The 12,081-nt window shown below is 46.6% G+C and overlaps 1 protein-coding gene across 1 annotated transcript in view; it reads right to left on the minus strand.

The window, feature by feature from the left end:
- adgrb2 (adhesion G protein-coupled receptor B2) overlaps nt 1-12,081 on the minus strand; it is a 177,774-nt gene that overhangs the window by 18,430 nt on the left and 147,263 nt on the right. The window contains 5 exon segments of the mRNA XM_060043059.1: nt 967-1,707; nt 2,407-2,579; nt 5,261-5,300; nt 6,730-7,017; nt 8,533-8,625. Of these exon segments, the coding sequence (XP_059899042.1) occupies nt 967-1,707; nt 2,407-2,579; nt 5,261-5,300; nt 6,730-7,017; nt 8,533-8,625 (1,335 nt within the window).

Here is a 12,081-nt window from a genome sequence, read left to right on the forward strand (position 1 = left end):
ACGTCTGTGTGTAATTATGGCGCAGTGTAAAGGATTCAGCAGGGGTGTTTCCTCTGATTCCGCTCGTCTCCGTCCATCTGCTGCACCACCTTGTAGGGTTAAGGGGGATCGCGCAAACATCCCCCCCACACACACACACACACACACACACACACACACACACACACACAACCAATCATTCAATACCACAAACAACCGCTGACGCACACAAACACAATCAGCCACATGCAGGTCTAGACGAACACCCAGGGCCCAAACTTAAATGAATGTGGATTTTTTAAACTGAGAGGGAGAATAACCATCGAGCCACAGTTATTGGCTCATTGAGCAATAAACACAGCTCAGCCTTTAATTCTGCCACTGCGCACCCCCACCAAACCTGCGTTGTTCCTAAAATATCACACATCTTCCAAAACAATCAGCTTATGTGCTTATACCAGGGCTTTATATAACCCGGTGCCACACACACACCACCTGCGGAAATAAAGCGGGTCTCTGGGAGAAGATTCTTGCATGCGGGGGAGTTGAGAAGTTGCTCAACTCTCTTGCATAGGTTCGCTGCGGCGATGAGGTTTTTTCGAGCTCTGTTCTCCCTTGCCGCACATGCTGACACATTCTCCAGTCCAGCCAACATGACCCGCATGTGCGGGTGAAAAGGTTAGCTCCTCTGCTACCGAGCCACATTCAGCCATAACTCAAACCCAAAGGAAGACAGCAAATGGGGGGGGCTCAGGTGAGACAGCTGCAGCACCCCCCCACACCTCCCACCAACGGCTGCAACGCCACCTCCACCGATCCCGTCTCCAACACACACACACACACACACACACACACACACACACACACACACACACACACGCACACGCACGCGCCGATCACTCGCAGCACATTCCTGATGGACCTAACTACCCCCCCCCCCCCCCCCCCCCGGCCCCCCATCTACACCCTCTCTTCCTCCATACCAACCTCCAGGGAGCCGGCCGAGTGGCTGGTGTTTGCGTTGTTGGTGCTGCCCAGGTTGCGCGGCAGGGTCATGGTCCTCTCCGCCCCGCCGCCGCCGCCACCGCCGCCACCGCCACCGCCCCCCGTCAAGATCTGCCTGACGGACGGCCTCTGGCCCGGCTTGAGTTGCAGCGAGTGGCCGTGCTGCACGTGGCCCCGGTGGGCGTGCGCCATCGGGCCGCCCGGCGCCAGCATGTTCCCGTGGCCGGGCATGGTCTTGATGGTCCCGTAGGAGCGGTGGTTGAGGTTCATGGCCAGGTTCATGTCGCCCTGCCCGGGCGCCACAAAGTCGGCCGGGTAGGCCTCGCTCTCGGCCGGGTGCAGGGTCAGCGGGGAAGGGGGCGGGGGGAAGGGGGGGTCGTCCAACCCGATGTTGAGGGGCTTCTCCTCGCCCCCCAGCCCCAGCCCCACTATCCCGGCGGGCCCCGGCGGCTTGAGACTGACTGTCCTCCGGGGCAAGACCATGTAGTCCCCCTCTCCCCCTGCCATCATGCCCCCACCTCCTGCTAAGCCTCCTCCCCCCACGCTCCCGTCCTGGGGCGAGTTGGACGAGGGGGGCGATCGGCCCCATCCCAGGCCACTCTCGGTGCACAGGTAGACGGGGGCCCCTCCGCGCTGCTGCCCCTGCTGTCGCTGCTGCTCCACGTTGACCTCCTTCTTGAGGGGCGTCTCGCTCAGCTCGTTAAGTCCTCCCAGAGGGGGCACCTGGAGGGTACAAGGTAAGGCAGGCACATGAGCAGCTGCAGCCCAGGCCACAGCAGGAGCAACCCCGAGACAGAAAGTAGCATCGGCAGAATCCACCGTCTTAATGCTGAACACACCAAACCCATTGCAACCTTCACTTTGGGCCACTATCACTCTGAGTGGATGTGGGGTTTGAGGTTGAACTGGTGGGGGTGTTGGTCGTGACGTGGGACCGCTAGGCCCGGGGGAGGGCATTAACAGATGGCTGATTGGATCCACAGGGCAGACTTGTATTAGAACGGAGGCTTCAGCAATGGGCACATGGTGAACTGATATTGTTATTTCAACACAATGACGTTAAGACATTAAGGTCATGTAAGATTATAAATATATCTTGTTCAGTGAACAAGATAATTTCAGGTGCATTAGAATTTATTCAGTTTGTCCACAGAAAGCAATGGAAATAGTATAATATCATATTTTCTGTGGTTTCTTCCATTCGTAAAACATTTCTAACCTTCGAAAAAGTTAACGTAACAGCCTATTTAATTTGTCATATACAAATAATTAAACGTGTTCAAGCATATGTGAGGTCTACCGCCAACAAAATATACACATCTGAATGTCATGCAAAACAGCAATGGGTAAGACCACTATATTTCGTCTATAAAATCAACCGCTGTGAGGCTTGAGCGACGACTGCGGCGGGAGCGGCAGTACCTGAACGATGAGGTTTGGAGGGGGGATGTTGCCGGGCAGGCTGCTGAAGTTGAGGCCCACCCCTCCGTCCTGGTGGGCCATCAGCTTGGGGTCGTCCTCGTCGTCCAGGGAGATCCGGGACAGCGTCCCGGTGATGGTGGAAGGGTTGCACGTGTTCACCTCCTTGAAGATAACTGGGGAGATGAGGACCCGGGTGAAGACAGGGGCGTGAGGAGGTAGGGGTGAGTATTAGTATGGGGTTGTGGTCCAGGGGGTTTTCAGAGTAATTAGCAACACAACAAACAACAAAAGTCGTGGGTGCGATGCATTGATGGAGGATGATGAAAGCAGTAGCAAAACAGTAAAAAAAGGTTGATGAAAGAGGGGAGAGGCAGCGAGCCCGTAAAATAGAATGGAGCATTTTATGGGGGAGAAAAAAAACAAACAAAGCAGACAAAGAGGAGGTCGGTCGGGGAGGGAGAGTGACGTTACGGTTTAAAAGGTGAAGAAGGGATTAAAATTTTTTAAAAGAAATATCAGGAAACATAAAAAAAGGAAGGGAACAGCAGATCAGATAAAGACCAAGAAAATGGGAAAACACAGCCAAACGGTAGTATAGAGATAGATAGCATCACGGCAAAACAGGGAAACAGTTTAATCAAGGGGTGATTGTGGATGAGACAGAGTGATAACGGAATATAACGCGGAAAAAAAAAGGAAAAGATAGTCAAGCTCCAACAAACAACATTTCAGACACCCTCGAGTATAGAAAGAAAGAGATAAAAAGTTAGTTTTTATTAAAAAAGACAAGGTATTCAATGTACTTTGTATCTGTGGAATTGTTTCAGACTAGAATATATATTGAGAGGAGCAGCGGTGTGCGGTGCAGTGCTGTAATATGCTACCGCCGAGGATTGTGGGTAACCCAGGGACTACCAGAATCATCCAGCTCGCTCCACAATCTTGTTTCAGGCAGTTTCAGGGTTCAGTTGATCTATAGCCTCGTCTGCCACAAACCTACATCTCTGTAGCAAAACACAAGCCGATAGTGTCCCGGAAAAATAACAGGCTTTGCTTCTTCTTTTTGCACATATTGAACATTTTATTTTATTAGAGTTTTTTTATTCTTGAGTTTTTTCTCTAGCATCGTGACCCGATGTCTTGCTCTATCTCAAAGTTTGGTGAGAGCAGACTGAGATGTTGCATTAGCTCAGCAAAAAAAATAAGTGCACTTGTGAAAAAGTGTGTGAAGCTTCAAATGAATTGCGACCAATTGAAAACTCTATTTCATATCTCACTCACAATGGGAACATTGTTTCTCTGTGCATGTCAGTGCAGGTGGTATGTGTGTGTGTGTGTGTGTGTGTGTGTGTGTGTGTGTGTGTGTGTGTGTGTGTGTGTGTGTGTGTGTGTGACTGTCTGTGTGTAAGTTTGTATCCATACAGGTGGCCAGCTACCAACCTGAATCAAACCTTACTTACAGTGTTGTTAGTCAGTTATCATGCATGCTTACTTGGAGGGCATACAACTTGAGACTTTCTAACAATAGACAAACCAAATAGACAGAATACTACAAACCGTGTTAAACATGCTGGAGAAGGACAAAATTATACTTACACTATACTATGAAAACACAATAAATTCAACCTTATTAGGCTTATATAAGGCATCAGGTAGGTATATAAGGGCATGCTTGATGTCATGCGCATCAGAGGGCCATCAGAGGGCTAAAGCTTTTGTTTTCCTGAGGCTTGATTCCAAACCAAGCCATATTCATATGATAACATTTGGAATCAAACAAAATAACACTTTACAATAAGGGTACATTAATTAAGCATTAATAACCATATTTAAATGTAACGAGAAGCATTAGTTAATTAATCATTTACAAATGGTGTTAATGTTGCTTAAGTAATGGTGCTCATGTTAACCAATGGTATTCATGTAAACTAAGGAATTAACTAATGTTAATGAATGAAGCCTTATTGTAAAGCCCTATAAATATTGGGATGGATTTCTACACTTGGAGCATACATACCTAGTTGGGTAGGGGGACGGGGACGGGGGGAACTAGCTAGAACAATGCACATGGTCATTCTGCTACTACCGTACTGTTGGGAGAACAACAACGTACAATAGACTTTTAAGGGTGCTCGCCCTTTTGTGTTTGTGTGTGCACCCAACAGCACAGACAGCAGTAATAATAACGTTTAAAGGTAATTCAGGTCGTTCATAGTCTCAAAGGCGGCAGATGACAAAACTTACATGGGTGTCCTCTCTCTGCAAGGGCGAGGGGGGAAAGTGACTCCATGTTAGTTTGTAACAAAACACAACATTAACTCCAACGTCTTCCCCGTCATTAACTTTGCAGCCAAAACAATCGCAAAAAAGCTGTGGTGTCAAGCACACACACACTCATTCACACACACATGCACGCACGGACGCTGATAATTAAAACACGTCTTGGAATAAACGCCCTGAAGAATATTATTACCATGCACAATTTAACACGGTGTCATTGGAACATGGTTTTATTTTTTCCGAAAGCAGTCTCATTGGGTGAAATGTTGTTGATTGATAAATCACCGAGATCCAACCACAAATGAAAAAGTCGATATAATCCCGCCTGTTTCATCATTACGATTCACGCCAGCAGAACACAATGTTACAGCCTGCGTTTCCCTCTCCGCTAGGCAAATACCATAATCTCGACAAAAAAAGATGGAGAATGAGAGGTAGAGAGAGAGAGGGAGAGAGAAAGAGAGACAGAGAGCGAAAGCTAGGTGTGAACGAGGGAGAGCAAGAGCGAGAGAGAGAGAAAGAGCAATAGGAAGAGAGTGAGTGGGAGAGAGAGGTGGAATGAGTAGGCGCTTACCTGTTTGACACGCCAGGTCAACGTCTTTCTCAAAGTCCGTCTGAGAGAAGAGTTTGAGAAGACAGAAAAGACACATTAAAGGTATTTTGTGTGTGTTTTGTATCTGCTTCGCTTACAACAGCAACAGCATGTCAGATGCCAGAGTAGCGGTGAGATCAATGGTCATCCATATGTACACAGGCAGCCCAGTCAATGTTAACGTCCCCGATACAACCAACCATGAAAAGTCTACGATCTGTTAGCATGGTGACACGTTGCGTATGCCCAGCCTCAACAAATCACCTGGAAGCCGACCGTATACAAACGAGCCGCGGCGTTTGACGCACCAGTGAAACTATTCTCTCCCCCGCTGCTCCGCTGAAGCACAACTTTTTTCCGTCATTTATTTATTTATGTTTCTCGATTTTGTCCCTAGGCGGATATAAAAAAAGAGAAGAAGAAAAATACCACAAAAATCTCATGTGAGTCACGATGACTAAATGGGGTGAAGCGCGATGTGGCTCGTCTCCTCGTTGGCCCTCATTGTATCCTTCGACAACAAAAGAGTTTAGTCTGGATAATGAACACCAGTGTTTATTAACATTTGTTGTCTTTCCTCCCCAACAGTTGAAGGATGGAGCAGAGTCTCCGGGAGAGAAGAAAGAGGAGATGGGGGAGGAGGGGGGGGGGGGGGGGGTTGAAGACGAGAGTGGGAGAATGAGAATGGAAAGGTCTCAAAGGAGGGTAAGCTCATCACCCACAGCACACACACACACACACACACACACACACACACACACACACACACACACACACACACACACACACACACACACACACACACACACACACACACACACACCTTTCTTCCCTACATCACTACAGCCATTCCCCCTCGACCCCTGTCATATTTAAATAGAGAAATAAAGAAAAAGAATCATCGAGATTTTCGACAATTACAAGCGCTTTTTGTCCCCGCCTTCAAGGGTAAGCACAGCGCGGCAAACCATGGGTCACGCTAATAATATAGAGACCACTGCGGTGTTGTGGGGCTGGCGCAGCACTATTGACTTTGGGAACAGGCCTCACCAGAAGCCATGTTCCGAGCTGCGCACTGAATAATTCATGCTAGCTTTTAGTGCTAAAATAAATAAAACAAAAATAAAAAATCTAAACAACCATAAAGTCAACACATAAAATCCAACCTCAGATAAACTCTGCACTACATTTTAACGATTTTCCCACTGTAATGATTTCACAATAATAGTTAACTTTCACAATTAGACTATTACAGTTATACCTTATAGTTATATAATAACAATCAATATTATCGGTGCAATATGTGATCAATCCAATCATGAATAAATCAATTAGATTCCGACAATGATAACCCAACTTTTCAGCGTTATCAAACGGTGCACCTTTTTGTTTTAACAGACATCACAGGCTACAACACAGACACTGCTCCGTCTACGGTCTACGCAACGTACTGATTGGCTGCTGTGGTGGCTGTGGGTGTGGTTATGGTTCATGAGGGCGAGGCTGTGGAAGTCGGAGCTCAGCGCGGCGCTGTGCTCGTGGAGGCGGTTGTGGTTGTGGTTGAGGTGGGGCAGGCTGTGGAGGCAGGCCTGCTGGCACCCGTGCCGGCAACCCGGGGGGCCCACGGGGGACGGGTGGGGCGTGGACTGGTGGCAGGACATGGGCTGGCACGGGGTTGCGGCGGTGCCGTAGCGTAGCGAGCCGCACTGCTGGCCGCAGTAGCTGACGTTGGGACACTTCTGACCGTGGTGGTGGTGGTGGTGGTGGTGGTGGAGGTGGTGGAGGTGGATGGACGGCGGGGGGTGAGATGGAGAGAAGCAGAGCGGTGAGGATGAGGTGGGGAAGGTTTCTTTTAAAAGCGCTTTTAATGGGAGAAGAACGGAAAATAGCGCGAGGACTCTAACTTCCTGTTCTTTCTTTTTTATTTCCCTTTCGGGTTGGCGGGATTAATGACGTCTCCATCAGCACGTCGAAATAGGGTTCTCAATTACCGAGGAGGACTTTGTTGTGTGGAGAGGGAGAGTAAACTGCTCGTGGTGATCCTTTTACTGTGATTATGGATACCAAGGTGACGCAGCAGAACTAAGCCACCGCAATGCTCTGCCAGGTGTGTATCCAAAGATACGGCCTCACTTTCCTCCTCAAAATAAAGGTCCACTATACATACGTAAATAAACGCAGGACACAACAGACTGCCTCATGATAATAATAATAATAATAGCGGCTGCTGACCCACAAAAAAGCCCTCCAAAACAGCAAATAATACGCTACTTGCAACGCTCTACTGTAAATATCAACACAGGTGGAAGGCTGCTTATGTAATCCACTCGCCTTGGCAGTGTATCAAAGTTGCCCGGTGAACGAGAAAATATGTACATACATACATATATAACAGACATAAATAATAAAAGCTCACCCGAACAGGTTCCGGAATCTAAATCTCCATTTAAGGAGGTGTGTTTAGGGGCCCGTGACTCTCACTGTGAAGGCAGGTCACGGTGCACCAAACACCGCTAACAACAGGGAACCTTCAGGGCCGCAAGTCATGCTCGGTGCCGCGGCGGAGGTGACCGCGCTGACATTGTGGCGAAGGCTGGTTCAAGCAGCGATGATTTATTGTTCTATTAGTCACTTGTTTTTCTTAGGAAGGGGGATTATAATAACGTTACGCGGGGCCTGCACTCCTTCTATTAGAATGCGGTGTAGGTTGAAAGAAGCCAATATTTTTTTACCCGATAATGAGCAGGAAACGAAGGTAGACACCATTATGCCGCCTTCCATTAAAGCTTCCAGACGTTTCTTTCCTCTGGGTAGCTTACACAGCGGAATGTCGTCAAGTGTGTTATTGTCTTAACCTTTTTCCATTTCCTTTCAAGAGCCGTCATCAACTATTAACATTATATTACTGCGGCAGTAATACTGTAGTCGGTTGCAGGCTGGAATATAAAAATAATGATAAAACTCCTTTAGACACAAAGCAGGATATTGAAAAACAACCTCTGAGGCGAAACGGCACGAAGGCGAAACAAGAATAATGAAAAGGCTTTCAAAGGAAATAAAATGGGCAGAGTTGGTGGAGGGGGCATGTGTTCGTTAAGAAGACTTCAGTCCAGGCATCAAGGCCGTGCATTTCATCTGTCGGGCAAACGCTCTTCCTCCCCGGCCAGGACTGCGGTGGTCCTCTGGATTCAGAGGACGGGAGTGGGACGGATGGAACTGAAACGCTGAATGAAATGAAATGAAATGCTATTCACCATGATCTGCACCTGTCCGTTCTTGCAGGAGTCCGGCGAGTTCTCGCTGTCGTCTTTGCATCCGCCCATCCGACAGCGCACCGCGTCCTGCACCTGTTGGGAGGGGAGAACAAAAGTGTGAAGGATTTGAAAGAAATGGGAAAGAAGGAGATAAATATTTACTCATTACTGCCCACGTTGGGCCATAAGTGAACTGCAGCCTGCTCGAGCTTCTGCATTGGGAGCAATGGGTTTGAGATAATTAAAATCAAGAGCTAATAGTTCAAATTATAAATAAACATTCACTATGAACAGACAAGGGGAGTGGCGTGGGTGAATGCACATAAAATCGAAAAATTAAAAAGCACTGAAAGTACAGAAATTTTTGCCATTATCCACACTTCACCGACATCACTTCCTTCTTTTTTCTGGACTGGTTCAAATATATAATAAATCCGCCCACAGGCTGTTCTACACATGAGTCGGGGAAAGTCTACTGTTTTTTTGTTAAATGACAACCGGTTTATATATTGGCAATTCATGCATGCATAAATTCCACCCTCACTACACGCAAAGTTAAGCCAAAAATGGAAACTTATGTTTTGGTTTACATTTCTGTTATTCTTTATGACTGAAGTGCTATAGTTACTTCTGGCCAAAAAAGTTTTTAAAGAGTGGTAAGTTGTGCATCATTTAGTTAAAAATATGTATTCATAGATTGTATTATATATTTGTATAAGATTTAAAGATCCACCACCAAAACATTGTGGTGGACATATTGGATGTGCATATGCAAATATGACACTTAGAAAATAAATGAATAAAACAGTGCCTCTACGCAATCATATCTTATACATAAATACATACAGTGCATGCAAATATTTCCCATTTTGCAGAGCAAGAGCAGCCCTTCAAAGGTAGGAGATCCCGGCTCTAGAAATAAGCGGTGGAGGGGACTTTCAATTACACACAAAACACAAGAAGTCGGTATGTAAACGCCATCACACTGAGCCAGCCTATGAAATATATGTAATTATTTCTTTGTATTTGCTTGGTTTTTTTGTCCAACAACGTGACTCCCTGTGGAAATAAGACACACGTGCGACCACCCCCAACACACACACACACACACACACACACACACACACACACACACACTTCATGGCTTTGCATTACCGATAGAGTTTCGCTTATTCTCATATGGATGTTTTTGCTTTGCCCAAATTCAACTGCATATTTTTACCATCATGAACAGAGATACAAATATAGAGAGGTAGAGAAAACTAGACAGAGAGAGAGAGAGAGAGAGAGAGAGAGAGAGAGAGAGAGAGAGAGAGAGAGAGAGAGAGAGAGAGAGAGAGAAAGAGAGAAAGAGAGAGATTGAGACACACCCGATGTGATGTTATGTTAGGTCAAGGGCATATGCCTCTGAACAGAGTTCATGTGAAGACCATCTGACCACCGCTACTGATCAGAAACTGGAAGACATCAACTGTGTACCGACTCAGTGACCATAGCCTTGCCATAGAGCCTCACGGACACATGCAGCTCCAGCCCAGAGAGGACAGGCTTCTGTGTCAACGCTGCCCCACAGAATGAGGAGGAGACAGAGCTACACTTAAGCACATAAGAACCAAGCTCCTGCCCAATATAAATCATAATTACAGATAATTCTGTACACTCTATGAGCAAACGCAAATGCAACATTTACTTGGAGAAAAAAACAACCAGGGCCTTACAAGCTGTAAGTGCATTTCCAAGCCTAAGAGAATAAAGCATGAAGTGAGTTAGGTCCTCCATTCTGCCTTTCCTCTACTCCTCTTCAGATCTCTATGACTTTCTTGTGTTGTTAAATTAAAACGTTTTTGTTGAAAAGCGTTCATCTCATTTGAATTGAATTGAAAGAGAAGGAAAGAGAACGAGAGACACAGATAAACAGAAGCAGAGGGCGAGAGAGACACAGTACAATACAGTGCGAGGCGTGGCGAAGGAAAATCCATCTCTACCTCATGGCGGGTGGTGGCGTCTGTTTGTGTGCGCGCGCGTGCGTGCGTGCGTGCGTGCGTGCGTGCGTGCGTGCGTGCGTGCGTGCGTGCGTGCGTGCGTGTGTGTGTGCGTGTGTGTGCGTGCGTGCGCGGACTGCTACATTCAAGATGGGAATAGTGTCTGTATCGCTCATAGATATTGCACAGACTATTTTATTTTGTTCTTTATTCAGCTTTTTCCGATTCAATGTCCGTACTTATTCTCTTTGGCACCGGGCTCCTGTTCTTCTCTTTGTGTTTGAGTGTGTGTCTCCCTCTCTTTGTAGGTGTGTCTCTGTGTTTGTGTGTCTCGGTGTGTGTGTGTGTGTACTGTATGTATCTGTGTGCATGTGTGTGTCGGCGCGTGTGTGTGTCAGTGTCCTTGTGTAATCACTTCAAAGTGAAGAGCCTCCCCATATACATTGATGTTTCCATACCCATTATTTTCAACTCCTCTGCAATTATATTCATTGCTGCTCAAACTTCTCAACAGGAGATACATCATCCTACCACTCACAACCCTCTCTCTCTCTGTCTGCTCTCAATCTGTCTCATTCTTGCTATTCTTTTAGCGTTCTCTCATTGTAACTCTTTCTCCTGAGTGGGGCTTATCCACATCTTGTCTGAGCAATGGCTACAGCAGGGAACCATAGCAGACACAATGCTTTGTTTGTTCAACGGCATTGTTTCCCAACCTTTTGCCCCATGACCACCATGTCAAACTCTGAAAGTGTTGCGACCCCAACTTTAACTAAAGTGCATGCGTTTCCACTCAAACTGTTTTTACCCAATCAGCATCCGCCCTGCAATGTCAATGTCACGGTGAATGTAACCGTGTCGCTCTACTCCAACCTAAGTGATTAGTAAAAGTATGATTGTGGTTATGCATCATGAAAATAGGTTCGTTAGTTTAAGAAACAGGACGTCTATGAGACCTTCAAAAAAAGAGTTGGTTTGTTAAAATGGATCATCAATAGCTATATCTTTTATCTCCTGCAATTCCATACGTGTATCAGGGGACCCCAAGTGGGGCCCACTGTCAGTGTCCTAAAAGGGTCATACAGCCCCATGAGAATACTCTGGCTCCCTTTCTCTCTTAGTTTGCACTCACACATTACTTTGTACTCAAACATGTGCCCTGTCTCCATTAAAAATAGGTAACCGTCTCAAAGTGTCTGCACTGTAAAACGCCTCTTGCTTGTCATCCATTCACATCCATGCGAGATTAGGCTTTGTGTATGTGCACAGCAATCCTTCTCTGTGGTTGTAGGGATTGGTTTTCCTTTAGTGTTCAAGGCATTAAGGGACGTACTGACTGTGTGTGTGCAAGTGCAAATATGCCTTTGCCTTTCCAGGGTTTTGTGAGTATGTACTTGTTGCTTTTGTGCGTGTTTGTGTGAGTGTGTGAACTACTGAGTGTGCCTGTGATTGTGTTCTAATGTGTGCATGGGAATGTTTGCTTTTATATGCGTGCTGTTTTGCGTACATGTAATAATGCGCTTGTGTGTGTGCGTGCTGTTGTATGTGTTCGTGCTCATGTTTGCTT

The sequence above is a fragment of the Gadus macrocephalus genome, chromosome 22, assembly GCF_031168955.1.
Source record: "Gadus macrocephalus chromosome 22, ASM3116895v1".
NCBI lineage: Eukaryota > Metazoa > Chordata > Actinopteri > Gadiformes > Gadidae > Gadus > Gadus macrocephalus.